Below are 19884 nucleotides of genomic sequence, written 5' to 3'. Positions count from 1 at the left end.
AAGGAACCGGCCCCCTTCAACATAACAACACTGACTTAATAGACGGTGACATAGGGGTGGGACATGGATACTTTATAGTCAGTGTCAGTACAAGCTCAGACCTGATTACCACTAAAATTTCCTGGTGTACAAATGAGGCTAAAAATGTGTACAATCAGAATTTTAAGGTGTACAATTCATTCTCGCGGTACACACTGTGCTTTATACCCCCCTCAAACCCCATTATTTAAAGACTGTAAATACATGTAAGAAAGAATTTGTGCTGAAAGTAAATTAAAACATTTTTGTTGAAAACAAAAACCCATACACTATTAGATATTTGAAAATGTGACACAAAACGAATGATAGAAAAACATAATTTTTATTTTTGACCTCTGAGCAAAATTTGCATCAGCTGCTGTCAGCAATATTGAGTCAGCTCTTCATTTCTGTCACTGCACTGGTCAGTATTTTCTGGTCTCACACAGTCCTCTTTACACATTGCTTTCTAGGCTCACACAGTCCTCTTCAGACTTATATATTTTTTTTATTTTTTTTTTATAATTTTTTTTTTTTTAAATTTTTTTTTGCGTATGATTTTAATGTCTGGCGTATAATCGTACAGCGGTCATCAATTTCGTAAGATTGTACGCAAATTTCTTACAGTAACCAGGTCTGCAAGCTCAAGACATTATTCAAGGAACCGGCCCCCTTCAACATAACAACACTGACTTAATAGACGGTGACATAGGGGTGGGACATGGATACTTTATAGTCAGTGTCAGTACAAGCTCAACACATTATTCAAGGAACCGGCCCCCTTCAACACAACAACACTGACTTAATAGACGGTGACATAGGGGTGGGACATGGATACTTTATAGTCAGTGTCAGTACAAGCTCAACACATTATTCAAGGAACCGGCCCCCTTCAACACAACAACACTGACTTAATAGACGGTGACATAGGGGTGGGACATGGATACTTTATAGTCAGTGTCAGTACAAGCTCAACACATTCAAGGAACCGGCCCCCTTCAACACAACAACACTGACTTAATAGACGGTGACATAGGGGTGGGACATGGATACTTTATAATCAGTGTCAGTACAAGCTCAACACATTATTCAAGGAACCGGCCCCCTTCAACACAACAACACTGACTTAATAGACGGTGACATAGGGGTGGGACATGGATACTTTATAGTCAGTGTCAGTACAAGCTCAACACATTATTCAAGGAACCGGCCCCCTTCAACATAACAACACTGACTTAATAGACGGTGACATAGGGGTGGGACATGGATACTTTATAGTCAGTGTCAGTACAAGCTCAACACATTATTCAAGGAACCGGCCCCCTTCAACATAACAACACTAACTTAATAGACGAATTCCGGAAATGACTTTTGCTGCGGAAAAAAAGAGGGCAAAAAAACCCAGCGTGACAAAATAGGCCAATCACTATTGAGTTGCGTGTCTTACAAGTGCTCGCCGACAACGTGTAGCAACACGTCGCTTGCTGGTGATTGGCCTACTTTGTCACGCGGGTTTGTTTGCCCTCTTTTTTTCTGAGGCAAAAGTTATTTCCTAACATGGTCTATTCAGACCCTGCAGAAGAAGTAAAATACATAACACATACGCCCAAAATGTACCTGCACCAAAATGTAAAACTTAAATTAACATGGGGTACGGAGATGACAAACTGTTGTAACTTACGTAATTTTCCTGCACTTGATTGTCATCCAGAGGCCTCAGGCTCCCCTCCTGGTACCATCGGTCTGGAAACGGCTGCCATTCCTGGACAATTAACAAACGGGTAAGCATCGTAGAACGCTGAAGAAGAAGAAACAGGTAATTCTTCTGACAAAAGACATTCTTATTCCATGACTTAAAAGTTTTAAAGAGTAAGCCGAGAACAAAACAGAGAAAAAGATTGATGCTGAATCGGTCTCACATGACCCCCTGGGTTCTCGTGACAAGAAAAAACAACAACAACAACAATTAAAACCTGTCATGAAAAGCCACTCGGAATGTTCAGACACTTTGGCTTGGTCCAAAGGGAACCCTTTCATCTGAGGTACCACTCAATTGACGATTTTCGCAAATAACTCTGTCAGGAATCTGACCGAGCTATTTCCGGAAAACGTATATATTGGAATCAAGAATTAGTAGAATTGAATGCGTACCTGCGAGTGCCAGCTATCCAGGTAGTAGCGTTTTCCGGCAAGGTAGGCACAGATGAATTCCTTGCCTTTACTGTTGGTGAACGTCTCAAACACCACTTGGTCCGGCTGCAGCTGAAAACAAGCAGAAAGAACAACATACAATACAGGAAAGCAAGATCTACTTACAAAAACAGAAAAATGAAAAAGGCCGCACACATGCAGAAAAACACATCGGTGTCATCAAAGAGTTTTGGTCTAAGTCGATTCTTGGTGATTTTGATGTTTTTGAACTTTTGACTAATTAAGTGAATCGATTTCCATGAAAAATATTCTCTTAAATACGATTGACAATGCATGATTACAAATTCTTTTATCTTTCTATCCACTACCAGGAAGGAATATAAACACTATTTGATAATAAAAATAATCACTTTGTCCTCCTCAAAAGCTGTTTAAAATGAGTGACACCAAAATTTCACGATGACGTCAACATGTGCCTCGTGGCAACACACTCATCAGGGATTTATGAAAAAATACTGCACAGCTGACAAATTGCAACAGGCAATAATATGGCTCTGAGCACTGCAACTGACAGAACAGTTTTACAAATCACAACTTCAAGAGTTCTCGTTTATGGCACCTTTAAATTTAATAGTGAAATAATAATAAACATCATACGTGTTACATGTTATGTGAGGTTCTTCCAACGAGAAGTACATAGAATCAATAAATCAAACCATGTACTTAATATATGACCCTCATCTCCTAACTTAATGAAAGTATCTGTCGCGTCGTGAAAGTAACAACTTATGTTTTCCTTGAGAGTCCTCTCATGAAAGATATACAATGTACTACTTTAAAAGAAAAATAGTTTAAACAAATGTCATATAGCCCTGTTGAGAACATTATTATTTTCCCTGAACAAACGACATCTGATCAAATGGTTGATCTGCATCCTACAGGACTAATGAATTAGATTTTAGCAGTTCTTCCAAGCAAGTTCCTGAGTTTAATTATCAAAAAACTATACGCTTTGTAGCGGATATAGAAACTATAATCTGTACTACAGTTTTATTAACATTAAAGACAACACACAAAATGCAACTAAATATCATTTACCTTTTCTGTATTTGTCTTCCACAAACCTGACGCCATAGCGAATAACGACACTTACTCTTTAAGATCAACTTCAACTCAACTTTACAAAACATTACTCTGAAACGTTGACAGAACACTCAAACCTGAACCACTCAGTATTATTAAACAGATTTCAGCTAATCCCCTGAAACTCATTGGTGAGAAGATATTCACCGTCTGATATGTTAAGCAATTACCACTTCCACGACTTCAGTCTGTACTTAAGTGTTCACCGCCTTACACTCATTCCTTAATCGATCAACTGGATTGTTCGTATCAGCAACCATCAATAGAGCAGAAGTAATTTCTTTCTGGACCGATTCAGACATAATAAGCTGCTCTCTCTACCTTTGGGTTTCCTTACTAAAATCATAAAGAGGCAAAACAGTAGGAGACAGAAAGAGTCAGTTTCCGTGGAAACAGTGTACTTACCATGGCAACAAGCCAGTGTTAAGAGGCATGCATGCATACAAGAAACACTAGATAAACAGTTGTATCAAATTACGACATCATATTAAGTAACGGAGCTAAACATATACTTCACCAATATACAGCATGCACTACTTCTAAGATGATTATACAATAATTATGTGTTACATGTACCCCCCTTTTAACACAGCTAAACAATTTGAGAAATGTTTAATCAGCTCTGAAAAAGCAGAGAGTCTTAAAATACAGGTACATTTACAGAATTCATGAAAAAAAAATCTAAAAAAACAGAATTCAATTACAAAAGGAGCTATAGGTGCTCAAAAAATGTGGACAACTGTAAGCGAGAGCTATATTCAGACCACTTACTCCCCTTGACTGGGAATTGTTATAACCGCTCTGCCTCAGACTTAGTTCTTCTCTTCTTCTATGTTCATGGGCTTAGACTCCCACGTTCACTCATCATTTTAGCAGGAGTGGATTTTTACGTGTACAACCGTTTTTACCCCGTCATTCAGGCTGCATACGCCGATTTTTGGGGAGGCATATTATGCTAGGTATTTTCGTGTTTCTATAACCCACCAAAGTCTGACATAGATTACAGGATCTTTTCCGTGCGCACTTGGTCTTGTGCTTGCGTGTACACACGAAGAGATATAAGTCACTAGCAGGTCTGCACATAAGTTGACCTGGGAGATCGGAAAAATCTCCACTCTTAACCCACCAGGCGGCAGCGACCGGGATTCGAACTCACGACCTCCCGATTCGGAGGCCGACGTCTTTACCACCACGCCACTGCGCCTGTCTTGAGACTTCAGGTTATGATTCTTTGAGGAAACATTTGGTCCTAAAAGGTGGAAGGTCTATAAATAGCGTTCCACTGTGCTCCTTTTAAGACATCCAAATATCTGAGAAAACCAGGTCAAAAGAGGTAAATTAAAAGAAAATGTATCGATTGGACATTGGATTTCCCTTCTTTGAGCCATGTGACGTCAGAGGCCTACAAAACTTCATATTTGGGCGTTTCAGGTTGACCGAAACTTTAAAGGAACTACAAAACACACGTCATGTGTTTGATTGCATGTGTGTGTGCTGTTCAATGTCAAAACAACAACAAAGTCAGTACTGATGACGTGTGTTTTGTAGTTCCTTTGAAGTTTCGGTCAACCTGAAACGCCCAAATATGAAGCTTATGTGTTTGATTGCATGTGTGTGTGTGCTCGTTCAATCGTCAAAACAACAACAAAGTCATAGTACCTGAAAGGAATTCGATCGATACATAAATGTTATTTGCGTTTTTGACCAAAATATGACATTTTACACAGATCTCGACAGTCATTGTTAACAATGACTGTCTCGATCTGTGTAAAATGTCATATTTTGGTCAAAAACGCAAATAACGTATAATAATCTGATAAATCTGAAAAAGCAAGGTCTTAATAGGAAATAGGTCTTAACATGGGGGGTGGGGGGTTAAAAGGGGGTTCTGCTGTATTGCGTAAGGAGTCTCAGTAGGAAATATTTCACAAACCGGCCAAATACAGTACATACAGAGTGACGAGACACAAGAATGTTGTCATTGCTTACTTTGTGGTAAAGGACTCAAAACATCAAGGTATGCTTCATGTACACTACTGTAAAAAAACAAAAAAACATGCATGCACACACACTCACACATGCAACCATGCATATAGGCACTCACCCCCACATACACAGAAGCCCCCCCACCCCCCCCCATCCTATCTCACACTTAAGCATAGTGAAACGTTAACACACCCTGAACAATCACGATCAACAACAACAAATCACAATGGAGAGAAGAAAAAACCCACTACACTTAGCCAAAATTATTAACAGGTATTGTAGCGATTACTTCCTGGTAAAAAAATCAGTACATTGTATTACATTTGATATGTCATTATTATTTAGGATCACCTAGTCTGTATAGTTATGACTGTGCACAAGTTACACTAATAATAACCATTCTACTGCATCATTTAAAACAAAAAGTTAAACAATCATAACATTCACTCTCTCAAACAATGCCAACAACAGTTTACTTCACAATCACTAAAGTCGTATAATTAAAGCAGGACTCAGAGCCTGAAGTCCCCACCATCACTGTCTCAAGGTTTCTTTTTTTTCTAAGAGTAGTTTTCGAAATGGAACAAGGGGCTGCAGGTTTGTTTGTTTGTTTGTTTGTTTGTTTGTTTGCTTAACGCCCAGCCGACCACGAAGGGCCATATCAGGGCGGTGCTGCTTTGACATTTTAACGTGCGCCACACACAAGACAGAAGTCGCAGCACAGGCTTCATGTCTCACCCTGCAGTCACATTATTCTGACACCGGACCAACCAGTCCTAGCACTAACCCCATAATGCCAGACGCCAGGCGGAGCAGCCACTAGATTGCCAATTTTAAAGTCTTAGGTATGACCCGGCCGGGGTTCGAACCCACGACCTCCCGATGACGGGGCGGACGCCTTACCACTAGGCCAACCGTGCCGGTTTGGAACAAGGGGCTGCAGGTGAGAAGAACAGGAACAAGACAACAATAAAAGTGTACTCACCAGAAAACAGCAACATGAACAAATAAACACAAACTAGTTTCGTTTTCGTTTTTGCTGATGAAGACGAAAGTCGAAACTATAAGTTTGTGTTTATTCGTTCATGTTGCTGTTTTCTGGTGACTACATTTCTTATTGTCATCTTGTAGTGGAATTTTTATCAAGATTTTTTGATTACACAAACATTTCTTCAAATCATAACTCTCGATCCTCATAAATTGATAATCCAGAATAATCTAGCAGTTACGAAAATCGTATTTAAAGATTTAGCCTTAGTCCGGGGCCTGTCGTCTTCCAACCTCCAACCCCTGATTACCGCACCCAGCTATTTTTGTTTTTTTGTGTGTGCATTTTTTGTTTTTTAAATTCATCAAAACACGCTCTCCCTACAAACCAGAACAATGAAAACAATTATTACCACCACTCACCGAAGTCATATTTGCAGGTACTGGGGCTTGTCGTCTTCCACCGCCAGCACCACCAGCACCACCCCCGGCGTGCTTCGGAGCCCCGTGGGTCAAAGAGTCGTTGTTTCGAGGGGTCGTGTCGCCAGATCTTGCAGCCTCGTGCTGTTCCCGTCTTGCGTGAGCAGCGGTCACCTTTTTGTGGTGGTCCAAAACAGCCTGCTGTCGAGCGTCTGCTCCTTTCTGTCTGTCTGAGCCTTTCTGTCCATCAGAGCGCTGGTTTTGTCGATCGGGTTTGGTGCTTTGGTTCGCCTGATTGGTCAGAAGAAGAGATAGGGCTACTGTGATTGGCTGAACTAAAAGTGTCAATTAATGTGATAGCCTCTGACTGGTCACAAGATTGGTTAATTATAGAAAGGGATATCATGATTGGCCATTAATTTGACGACAACCCTCCCCCCCCCCCCCCCAACCGCAACCACCCTTTCAATCAGATTGGATTAATTGCTTTGTCAATCCATGAAACCTTTTGTAGATCTCCACACCCTCACCCCAAACCCAACCTGCTTTTTTTCTCCTTCAGTTTTCTTCTTATTTTCCCAGTTAATTTCCATGCTTCATTAAAGTTTAAATTTGCACAGGTTCTTAATAACAAGACTGATAATACATAATAGATATTTTGTAATCCTGTAAAACGTATTTTCAATTTTATGACACACAAAGTTGTTGTTGTTGTTGTTGTTGTTGGGTGTGAGGGGAGGTGGGAAGAGGTTTCTTTTTTTTTTCTCACTGATAGACTAATAAAACCTATAAGTACAAATCAGCAAAACTATACAATGGAAACTATCTATAACGGCCATGCAAGGGACTGTCCGAAAGTGGTTGTTATAGACAGTTGGAGACTGGTTGCTATAAAAAGGCGAAAGAGCAAACTAACACTCTCATTGTGTTGTTTTTTATGTGTGGTCACAATCGGCAGATGGTCCATAATCGAGAGGTGTTCGCCGGGGTAGGTTTGACTGTACAGTGGAACCCCCCTTTTAAGACCTCCAAAACTCTGAGAAAATCAGGTTCTAAAATGGAGGTAAATTTACAGGGGTTAACTTAAATGTGAGGGAAAAAAACCAAGGTCTTAACTCATTGTCTCCCAGGTACGGATATATCCGTACCCACTCATATGGCTGAGACTATCTGACCTGGTACGGATATATCCCCTCAGACTGTTAGCTTCAGTCGCTTCCTGTAACGTCGATCTAACGCCTGCATTCCATCGTGTTGATACACCGTTACTACACAGTTACAGTCGAACTCGCTTAAGACGAATCACTGGGGATCGGGAAATAAGTTCGTCTTAACCGAAATTCGCATTAAGAGAATTGATTGATTTTTTTACTGTCACAATTTTAGAAGTAAAATTTAAAAAGTCGTGTAAAAGCATGTACATGCACATTCTGATCAATCTCCGATTTCATGGTGTCCATCAGTTCTGGTGCATGTACTACCCTGGCCAAGTTTCCTCTCAAGACATCAAAGAGACCGCCCCATAGATTAAACTCCCCATAGGTGAAACTCGGTCACTGACCCGGGTGCAGGAAGTGTTTCCTCTCTCATATGAAAAGGGAACCACCTCTCATAGCTAAAACTGGGTCAATGACCCCTGGGAAGAAGGTCAGTGTCTATAAAGAAGGCCACCCAGCCATCACAATGGACCTGCCTTTGATCTCGCCTCACACGCAGATCCTTGTAGCCTTGTGACTTTCAGAGACAATAAAAGCGGCTCTGGGGCGATGAAAACGTGTTTGTTAAAAGAGGGGTTCGTTATGCAAATGATATGATATGTCGATCTCGGGAGAGTTTAAAGATTTCGTCATAAGCGTGAGTAAATTACAGACATTATGCATGCTTGGGAATCCAAAAAGTGCTCGTTATAAGCATAAATTCGTTACAAAGAATTCGTTTCAAGCATTTTTTTAAGCATGAAGAAAGAGGTATTCAGTTGGGAACTTAAAACTAATACGTTATAAGTCAAAATTTGTAACTAGCGTGTTCGTTTTAGGTGGGTTCGACTGTACTACAATTCTGAGTGACCTGCTGCAGCACAGCTGGTCTCGGCTTAAAAAAACTTGGGCAACATCGGTGGGGTAGAAAGTGTTAAAAGAGAGGAAGTCATATTGGGGGCCGTCTTAAAGGGGGGGTCCACTGTGTTGTGAAAACGTTTTATTCCACACATTCCCTCCCCCAAGCCCTTTAATTCCCACCCACTCCAAATAGGGCAAAGTGTAACCTCAGAGACCTGTCGTCGTGGTGATGGCTGAGCGGGAGAATTGTTGCTTTTTCGTGGCGAGGCATCCTTGCGCGGCGAGGGTTCCCTACGGGGGGAGCTAGGCTGGGATGCTGAGGCTCCGTTACCCATGGCAACCACTAGTCGTGCCTAGTAGCTGTGCAAGGTAGTCAATGCTCTGCAACAAAATACAGAAACAAATAATTATACAAAATATTGTGACAGGGTGACGAAGTTCTCCCCCTTTGTCACAGCAGCTGCTCTGCAGAGTTGTCTGGAGGCCTTCAGCACTGAGCTATTTATAGCTCAAACATTGGGAATGGCTGCCAGTGAGAAACCTATCAGTTTTGGAGAACAAGGTCACCATGAGAGCTCCGGGCATGAAAGGGCCACAAGAGCCAGGACAATTTAATATACTTTTGGATGATTAATAAGATGAGGATGATTATAATGATGATGCTATGGATTTCCAATTTGGTTTGAGACTACGTGACAGGGCAACACTCTACGCTTACTGTCATAATATATCCTGGCGTCAACCAGGCCCGAGAACTGCTGCACCTGCGGTGTTGGTCAGGTAAACAGAACCTGCATGAGCACCCTCAAAGTCACATTCTTTAAGTGAATGAGACTCGGCTGTGTGATCCCAGCCGTCCCATAGGAACCATAGCGCTTCCACTCTGGGTCGAAGCCGGCCGTAGCCAAAAAAAACCACCAGACTCTGATAGCCCGATGCGCTAACCACTGTGCTACGGTGGACGGTCAAGCAGATTTGTTTTGTAGTTACTACTAAGGACTATCAAATTAGCCCGAGCTCCTGTTTGGCTTTGCCTCCAAAGGTAATTTAAGTGTTTCATAAACTTGATTACAGTACACCATCAATTTTTTTAATAATTTTAACAGTATGATTAAAGTCATATACTATACTTATTCAAACTTTTTAAATGGTATTAAGTTTATTTTGATGTGTATAATATTTGACTTGGAATTATGTGGGTTAAAACTTTGTAAAGTATATAAGTAATTATTTTGATGTGTATCATTATTTGATTTTGGAATTGTGTACAGATCGAATAATTTATTTGTGTATATGTTTTTGTGAGCCGCTTAGAACTGTTTTAGGATTCGCGTCATATAAATCATTATTATATACTCAGAATCAGATATGGCACAGTCACCAATACCATTCTTACGTACATCTATTTGTAGATGTTCAAGTCAGTAAACAGGCCTAGCGTTCTTTGCAAGAACAATTCTTAAAAATAAAATAAAAATAAAAGTAATCATAAAAAAAGGAACATTGATAAAAACTCATCAATGTTTTTCACAAGTTGCCATTGAGCTGTGAAGTTGTATCTCTCAGCCCCATAGATACAAAGTCAACATTACATATTCTTGTCCTTTCTGCCGTCAAATTGATTTTTTCAATGCTTCAAAGCTGTGATTAAAGTTACTATAAACCTTGGCAGGATTAAGGGTATACAGAGTGCAAAAATCTTGGAAAGGTGATTTTAAACGTGGATGTCAATAACACACAGGGTCATGATGACCATACAGCCTAACTTTAATGTATTATTAGGAACTTTAGAGGGTAATTTGAAGAGTAGGTTCATAATCTCGCTTTCGGAATTTAGGCACATTTTCCTCGCCTCAATAAATCACTCATGTCAAGGGTAAATACAATTTTCGAGTTTTACGAGCCCTTCAAACAAATATTATCGCCATTTTGTGTGTTCGATTTTATGTTAGATTAAATCCATAAATTCACTTTACTACAGACTGGCAGAACAATTTCTGAAAACATACAGTATATGTTCAAGTGGAGGGATATATGTATACGTCCTATCCCATTATAGAAAGCCTGGCCATGCACATCTGAGAGGCTGACCGAACTGTTTTCATGTGAAGGTCAGAGTGCCTTAAAAATGATACAATTAAAGAAAACAATTGCCTTCCAGCGATAAAAGACGTGTAAGGATTTTTATGTGAAATCAATGGAGACAATTGGCAGATGAAACACAGGTCACACAATTAACATGTAAGCAAAAAACAACCGAGTCAATGCATAGTGCTTTTAGTTATGCGCTATAGAAATCTCCTTAATAAATAAATAAATAAATAGTCTTGCTGCAGTAGGCCACCAAAGTGACAATTATTTTATTAAATTCTGTAATTACTTTGACCTTATCTATGTTTTTCGGGCTAGGCATGAACCTTTAGTTTGTAACTCTCCATTCATTGTTCCAATCTGTACTTCCCTTTTAAACAGACAGATAGATTTGATTTTAAAGTGAACAAGAAAAAAAATGAAAGAAAGAAAGAGAGAAAGAAAGGATATTTTAAGAAGGATAAAGAGAAAGACTGAGAAAAGATAGGATAGAAAGATAAAAAGAAGGAAGGATTGAAGGACGAATAGAAAGGAAAGAAGGAAGGAAGGAAGAAAAGAGGAACTATAATATAAAGGAAATGAGAAAAAAAGAAAGAAAGACAAAAAGAAATGAATTGGAGAAAGAAATTTAAAAGAAAGAAAGATTTTTTTAAATGAATAAAAACCACACAGTTCAGAACAAAGCAACAAAGAACAAGTCGCGTAAGGCGAAAATACAACATTTAGTCAAGCTGTCGAACTCACAGAATGAAACTGAACGCAATGCAATTTTTCAGCAAGACCGTATACTCGTAGCATTGTCAGTCCACCGCTCGTGGCAAAGGCAGTGAAATTGACAAGAAGAGCGGGGTAGTAGTTGCGCTGAGAAGGATAGCACGCTTTTCTGTACCTCTCTTCGTTTTAACTTTCTGAGCGTGTTTTTAATCCAAACATATCATTATCTAGATATGTTTTTGGAATCAGGAACCGACAAGGAATAAGATGAAATTGTTTTTAAATCGATTTCGGAAATTTAATTTTGATCATAATTTTTATATTCTTAATTTTCAGAGCTTGTTTTTAATCCAAATATAACATATTTATATGTTTTTGGAATCAGGAAGTGATGTAGAATAAGATGAACGTAAATTTGGATCGTTTTATATTAAAAAAAAATTTATTACAATTTTCAGATTTTTAATGACCAAAGTCATTAATTAATTTTTAAGCCACCAAGCTGAAATGCAATACCGAAGTCCGGCCTTCGTCGAAGATTGCTTTACAAAAATTTCAATCAATTTGGTTGAAAAATGAGGGTGTGACAGTGCCGCCTCAACTTTTACAAAAAGCCGGATATGACGTCATCAAAGACATTTATCGAAAAAAAGAAAAAAACGTCTGGGGATATCATTCCCAGGAACTCTCATGTCAAATTTCATAAAGATCGGTCCAGTAGTTTGGTCTGAATCGCTCTACACACACACACACGCACAGACAGGCAGACAGACAGACAGACAGACAGACACACACACACACACACACACACACATACACCACGACCCTCGTCTCGATTCGATCCCCCCCTCTATGTTAAAACATTTAGTCAAAACTTGACTAAATGTAAAAAGCATTCACACTCATTCACTGGAAAGCAATCACAGGCCTGTTCTGTTTCCACCAACACGTACCCAGTCATTATCATCATCATCGGCAATGTCTAAGTGTTCTAAGCGTCAATGAATAATTGATTTTTCCCCCCGATGAGCATTAAGGCAACCAAGGTTTTGCTGTATTGTTCCACCATCACTCATGCAGAGAACGCAACAACAGTTTAGTATGCGTTAGTGCTCAAACAGTATTATTCAAATGGATTGGCGACTCAACATAAATACATTTCGGCATTTGCTATAAATGAGTTTATGATAAAGCAAAAGCAACCTGCAAGTGAGCCGTTTCAGGAGGGCTTAAGCAAACAAGTCATTCTCAAACGGCTTAGCGCTACTCAGTTGGCGTTCTATTCCATTCGACCTACATTTCCAAGAACAACAGACAACAGAAGCTGAAGGAAAAAAGACGACCAAGCATCCTCAAGCGACGATCACGTTGATCAGGTAACATGTCCGGGAGAGGCCGACCTCGTAGAGCAACTTAGGGGAAGAGACCGGCAAGGCTGCAGGAGGAGCTGCCTAGGCCGAGGGAGGCGGGGACCAAAAGACAGCGCCGGACAGGGACCACAGCTGCGACTTCCCATGTGCCCAGCAGTGACAGTGACAGCCAGGGGGCTTGGTTTGAGGAGGCGGAGCACGCCAGCAGACAAGAACCTCAACAACAGCAAGGTACTGAGGCGGGCTTCGTTAACAGGTTAAAATCCCTAGAGGAGGCGGCCAATCAGGCTAGACAAGATTCAGAAGCCAGGATTAGGGCGTTAGAGCTGGCTTTAGCAAATCAGTCTGCCAGTCAAAAGGGTCAAGCTTTAGACCCCCTCTCCATCACGGTTCCCCCCGAGATTAGGGAAAGAATTGTCCTAAACAAATTTGTGGACCTGCAGGTCTTGTCTGTAAAGTCATTCTTGGACAGGCCGGAGGAAAAGGCTTTAATTAGCCTTTAATTGTTCAGGACGAGCAAGGGCGGCTGGTCCCGAGGCTGGAAAAGCGAAGTAAGGGAGACCTCACGATAGACCAGTGGTCTTCCGCCTTCAACGTGTTGATGAGCGTGTACCTAGTGTGACACCCCCAACAGCTTCAAGAGATGCTTGCCTACACGGAACTGATAAGGGGTGCAGCGAGGGACAACCCGGGCAACGGTTGGGTACTTTATGACCAGCAATTCAGGTCCCGTCTGGAGGCTGACCCCACACGTCCCTGGGGGATGATTGACAATCAGCTATGGCTGCAGCTATTTTTCAAACCAGCTGTGGTGGCTTCCCCTAGTAGGCACAGTCCATCAGTGGAGCGAAAGAGCACCCCGCAGAACTCGCCAAGCCAGAGGGGAGTGTGTCGCTACCACAACAAACGGGGGGGGGGGGGGGGGGGGGGGGGGTGCCAAAGAGAAGCTTGCCCCTATGCACACAAGTGTACAGGCTGCAACTCAACATCTCATGGTCTTAGTGTCTGCACAAAGAAGATCCCAGGACAGGGACAAAGAGCTGAAAAGGGGGGATCAGGCTCTGGGCAGCCCTTTCACTTTGGTAGCGGGCAGAAGTATAGCTGTGAGGCGGTTGACACCCCTCCAAGCCAGGGCTTAGCGGGCTTGACCACCTCGCCAATCTGCCTGGCGAAGTTAGTTCATACATTAGAACAGTACCCCAACCAAGCCGATGCTCAGGTTCTTAGGGAAGGTTTTAGTCAGGGTTTTAGGATACCATATCAGGGAGAAAGAAAGCCGAGGTTAGCAAAAAATCATGGTTCAGCATGTAGGCAGCCGCAAATAGTGTAGTGCTACAAAAATTGTTTGAGGAGATCAGGCTAGGTAGGGTAGCTGGACCATTTTCGGTTCCACCCATGATAGACTTGATTGTCTCCCCAGGTGTGGGGTTGGTGGAAAAGTCAACACCAGGAGAACACAGACTGATATTTGATCTTTCATACCCTCATGAGGATAGTTCTGTTCTGTTATGCGCCGTGCAATACACAAGTTTTGATGTAGTAACATGTATGGTTAAAAAACTAGGCCAGGGCTCCCATTTGGTAAAAGTGGACATCAAGTCTGCATTCTGACACCCATTAGATATTGGATTGATTGGTATGTTGGTCGAGGGCAAGTTCTTTGTTGACAAGGATGAGACGAAAAACCGAGGTCCCTTCGTGTACACTACATTGGGGTGTGCACGTTAAAGATCCCACGATTGACAAAAGGGTCTTTTCTGGCAAAATTGTATAGGCATAGATAAAAATGTCCACCAAAATACCTGTGTGACTTGGAATAATAGGCCGTGAAAAGTAGGATGTGCGCCGAAATGGCTGCGATCTGCTGGCCGATGTGAATGCGTGATGTATTGTGTAAAAAAATTCCATCTCACACGGCATAAATAAATCCCTGCGCCTTGAATATGTGCGCGATATAAATTGCATAAAATTAAAAATTAAAAAATAAATAAATCCCTGCGCTTAGAACTGTACCCACGGAATACGCGTGATATAAGCCTCATATTGATTGATTGATTGAAGGCACTGCCGTTTGGATGTTCTATCTCGTGCTCTCTTTTTGAGAAATTTAGTACCTTTTTAGAGTGGTGTGTGAAACAAGCTAGCTTGGATGTGGCAAGCGTAACCACGGGATGGGATATCCCGTGGCCGGTTCTGGACCCTGCTCCCTCCAGATCTGAGGCCTGGGGCTGGTAGCAAAGCCCCGCAAAACAGCAGCATGGGTGCCGGAAAGCAAGCACAATCATGGTAATGGTTTCACACGCCGACCATGCTGACTCAGGGGCAAATGAAGGTTTGCAGTGGATCTCAGACCCGTTGTTGCCAGCTAAACTGGGCCCAGCTTTTGGAGGGATGGAATTTCACAATTAAGCAGTTACCCCCCCCCCCTTAGCCATGCTTATCTTCCGCCAATCCGTGCCCATTTTATGCCAAAACCTAACAGTTAATGCTTTGTTTCTTAATGTTTTTAAGTTAATTCACATACTTACAACTGAAACACAAATTTAGCAGAAAGAGTCTAGCTAGTATGCGTACATGTAGTTACAGCGCTCGAGCAGTGCATGTTTGTCAAATTGAATGGCGATTCAATACACATGCCAATTTAGCCTTTGTTCCCTAATGTTTTCAAGTTAATTCACATACTTAACACTCATGAGAGTAACGCAGTGATTACATTAAATGGAATTTCATGTACATAAATGAAAACAAACAAGACTTACACACAGAAAGGCAGACAGACTGAGAGACAGACCACTAAAATCTGAAAAACGTACGTCCTTCCAAAGACTAATTATCAACTTATCATACCAATGTGAACTCCCTCTGCAGTAAGTGCCTGCTTATATCTCCCAAATCTACACTGCCTTCATTTTCAACTGACATATAGACATTAGCGCACAATCACTCTGCAAACATCTGAATTGCCTGACACAATCACTCTGCAAACATCTGAATTGCCTGACACAATCACTCTGCAAACATCTGAATTGCCTGACGTCAAATGTAAAGGGGAACATTTCTGGGACTGAAGGCATGCAGAGCAATGGAACCTGTCTTTGAAGATTTCAACAATTACAAAAACTGAGAAAATCGAGTGTCTCTAATAAACAAAGGTAAATTTACACAGGTAATGAACACAAAATCTGAGAAAGCTATATAGGTCTAAAAAGTAGCCCTATAGTTTTCTCAGATTTTGTGTTCATTACCTGTGCGGTAATGTCAAAGGAAATGCGCATTTCGCTTCTCGATTTCCACCATTTAAAAAATCAAGAAGCGAAATGCCATTCCTCAGAGATAACAGAAGCCAGTGCAATCTTTACCAAAGTCATGCCTCTGAGTATGGGGTCCTTCAATTCAACTCACTCTCAAAACTGTGGAAACTGAGAAGACTCCTACACATGCAAACCGTTCCTCTAGGCCGAAGTCGGGCTTAGAAAACAAGTAAAATCAATTAGAGAACAACTTGGAGGCATAAACCTGCATGAGAACTTTCTGAGCAAACATGCATTCCATGAGAATAAAGTGTTATGGGTTGGGAAGATCAAGTGGTATGTGTGCAGCGCCCTATAGCAGCAAAGATTTGTAGATGAAAGGGAAAACAAGTCGCGTGAAGCAAAATTAATACATTTAGTCAATCTGTCCAACCCACAGACTGAAACCGAACAGACTGCATTTTTTCACTTAAATAATGCTCAACAGCTTTGTCGATTACATACCCCGCAGCTGCGGTGACACGTTCACGCACAGAAAGTGACAAGCCAGTATAGCGCAGTAGCATATGGCGCTACACAGCAAAGCGCGTTTTTCTTGGTTCTTTTTAACTTTCTGAGCTTATTTATAATCACATAATACATGTATATCAATATATTTTTAAAATCAGGAAATGATAAATAAGATGAAATCATTTTTGAATCGAGTAATGAATTTAAGTTCATTTTAATTAGAATTCTCAGATTTTGAAGCTTCCAAGCTGAAATGCAATAATCCCATAGTCCGGGCTTAAGATTGCTTGACCAAAGCCGGATACAACTTCATCAAAAACATTTATCAAAAAAACTATAAAAACATCTGGGGATATCCATTTCTCAGGAACTCTCATGTAAAGTTTCATGAAGATCGGGTCACTTAGTTTTCTCTGAATCGCTCTACACATACACACACACAAAATTACACCACTGCACCCTCGTCTCGATTCCCCATCTATGTTTAAACATTTAGTCAAAACTTGACTATAAATGTAAAAAGGTTTACCCGAGAGAGAAAAATAAGAAAAAAATAGAGCAGAAATGCAAGTAAACAAAGAAGCAGAGAACATTAAGGAAACAAACACTTCTTACACACAAGCAAATTTCTACTTCATCACCAAACCAAGTTTGATTACAATAAGTTGGTTCAAATGTTATCGACTGCATGTACATGCAGAGACAGAAAGATATATTAAATGGGGTCTAAGTTCATTTTGTAGGGGCACACACACACACACACACACACACACACACACACACACACACACACACACACACACACACACACACACACACACACACACACACACACACACACACACCATGATCCTCGTTTCGATTCCCTGTCTATGCTAAAACATTTAGTCAAAACTTACCTAAATGTAAAAAAATACCTACGATTTTCAAAGACAAGGAGGGAGGGTAGGGCATGAAACACAGGACAGAATATAATCCTTATCTCAGTTTGGCAACGTGTGTACACAATGAAGGTTCCAAGTAAAAATATTGATGGATTAACAATGTATGTTAGCATGCTGTGTTTGGTCTCAGATCACACAATAGACAAGCATTCGATCCGCTGCAGAGAACAATGGTAACTGGGCACTGCCTTCTGTAAGTATTGATGGTTGCATATAAACAGAAACAAAGGGAGGAGGGAAGAGAAGGAGGTTAGGGGGATCAAAGAGACAGAGGAGGGTGGTGGGGGGGGGGGGGTGTGTGTTTGAAAGACAAAGAGCAAGAGACAGAACTAAAAACTGAACTGAAATAAACATTAATTAAAAAAGATAGTGGTTCTAAGCTTTGCCTAATCATCCAATCTGTCCTAAATAGCATATAAATTATATATGGATTTTAAACAAAAGAAAGCACACAAAACTTAATAAAAAAAGTGGGATGTTACGTTAACGTTTAAAAAAAAAAAGGGAAGTAATGGAAGGGAAGGAGAGAAGGGGTGGGGGGGGGGGAGTGGCAGGTGAGGGGGGAGTTAAAGGGGGGATAAGCACTTAATAAGGCATTAACCTGCAAAAAGTACAGCTGCAAGAATTCCTATTGCGATTCACTGATTCACTGGAAGTATTTGATAATTATGTAACCCTTTGATTCATTCGATGTTCCATACACCACTCAAACATTTTGAAATGAAGAAAAGAGAATAAAATACAAAGAAGCAAGAGTTCAGAAAAGAAAGAAAAAGTTGAAAGATTACAAAAATAAAAGTTAAAAAGAACATTTTGCTTGCTGGGAGATTCAAACCTTATGACCCGACAAAACAAATGGGCGGTGAGGTGCTCTGCCAACTGCATGAGCTAACCGGGTTTACTGTGTTCAGGGGTAAAAAGAGAAATGTTGACTTCAAGTGTTACATGTGATTCCTCGAGCATGGGGATCACTATTGACTCGTCGGTTTCCGAGACGCTCAGTCTAATTGTTTGTGTGCTGTTTATGTGCTCTCTCGATCTCACTGTTCAAGGTTATAGTTAACTTGGTAACTGCCCCTATTCTCCCATTTCACTTTTTATCAGTTGGAAGGCAAAATGAAGTAGCATTAACTTAACGTGTTACAGACATTATGTTGGCACTCCAGCACTCATATGCATTTACCAATCGCAGAAGGGCGCCAACATCATTCACAAAAGGATTTCCCTACCCAGAGTTCCAAACGGTTTTTGAGATTTTGAAGATTTCTGTTTGTATGATGACGCCCTATGGTCGATTTATTATAAACAAGGAAAGCAAACTGTTAAAAATTGGTGTCGACAGAGACGATGAAGGGGGATTACACCAACTAAACAAAACCTCAAAACATAACTGAAACTAAAAGGGTATTGTTCTCGTTCAAATATCAAGAAATTGTTTAACACTCTCTAGTTATTAATCTATTTTGTTTCCTAATTGCGTAAGACAGTTTTTTGATGCACTTTCAACAATTACAAGAATTTAAACAACATTGCATGAAAATTCAACAATTAATAACAAGAATTCAAACAGTCCACTGCATGAACAAGATCAGTGAAGATAATTGTGTCTAAAACCTATACACACAAGAGCAAAAGCTGCTTTGAACGTCATATCCTTTCAACACTCTTCGCATACTGAATATCATGTGTCTATTTTTATGAGGGATAGTTTTCATCATCCTTGTATGAATGCTGGCTCTGGCGCTATCAGGAATCAACAAATCGATTTTCCCCTCAATGAATATCGATGAGAAAGGTGATACCCAGAATAAATAAATAATTTATCGTCTCGATCAACATATTGTCTCGATCAACATAATATAAAGTGCATGCATGCAGTTGCACACAGACTCTCCATCTCTCTCTCTCTCTTACTCAGTTCACACACACACACATTTCATTTCATTTTTTTCATTTACTTTATCATCCTATTGCTGATTCCAAATTGTATACACACACGCACACACACACACACACACAGTCACACACGCACACACACACAAACACAGTCACCCACACACACACGCACACAAACACACAGTCTCACACACACACATGCACTCACAAACACACACACACACACACACATACACACTCACACTCGCGCCCACTCACACACTCACACACACACCTCAATCAATATCCCCAACCCAGTCACCCTGATCAGAAATTATTCAGTTTGATTGATTGAAACAACAAACCT

At 40.7% G+C, this 19884-nt stretch overlaps 1 protein-coding gene and 1 long non-coding RNA gene across 4 annotated transcripts in view; one reads left to right on the top strand and one right to left on the bottom strand.

Annotated features, from left to right (window-relative positions):
• Positions 1 to 19884, top strand: part of LOC138965342 (uncharacterized) — a 132659-nt gene that overhangs the window by 6942 nt on the left and 105833 nt on the right. The window lies entirely within an intron of this gene.
• LOC138965340 (uncharacterized) overlaps positions 1 to 19884 on the bottom strand; it is a 65624-nt gene that overhangs the window by 25586 nt on the left and 20154 nt on the right. Inside the window, exons 2-5 of one of the 3 annotated variants that reach the window (XM_070337476.1) lie at positions 8969 to 9143; positions 6709 to 6996; positions 2170 to 2280; positions 1700 to 1780 (exon numbers count right to left, since the gene is read on the bottom strand). In XM_070337476.1, coding sequence (XP_070193577.1) covers positions 1700 to 1780; positions 2170 to 2280; positions 6709 to 6996; positions 8969 to 9097 — 609 coding nt within the window. In that variant the 5' untranslated portion in view covers positions 9098 to 9143. The remainder of the gene's footprint in view (positions 1 to 1699; positions 1781 to 2169; positions 2281 to 6708; positions 6997 to 8968; positions 9144 to 19884) is intronic. The other 2 variants (XM_070337477.1, XM_070337478.1) reach the window with 2 other exon arrangements.

Source organism: Littorina saxatilis, linkage group LG4 (genome assembly GCF_037325665.1).
Source record: "Littorina saxatilis isolate snail1 linkage group LG4, US_GU_Lsax_2.0, whole genome shotgun sequence".
Taxonomy (NCBI): Eukaryota; Metazoa; Mollusca; class Gastropoda; order Littorinimorpha; family Littorinidae; genus Littorina; species Littorina saxatilis.
This window is presented reverse-complemented; position numbering and strand designations above follow the sequence as displayed.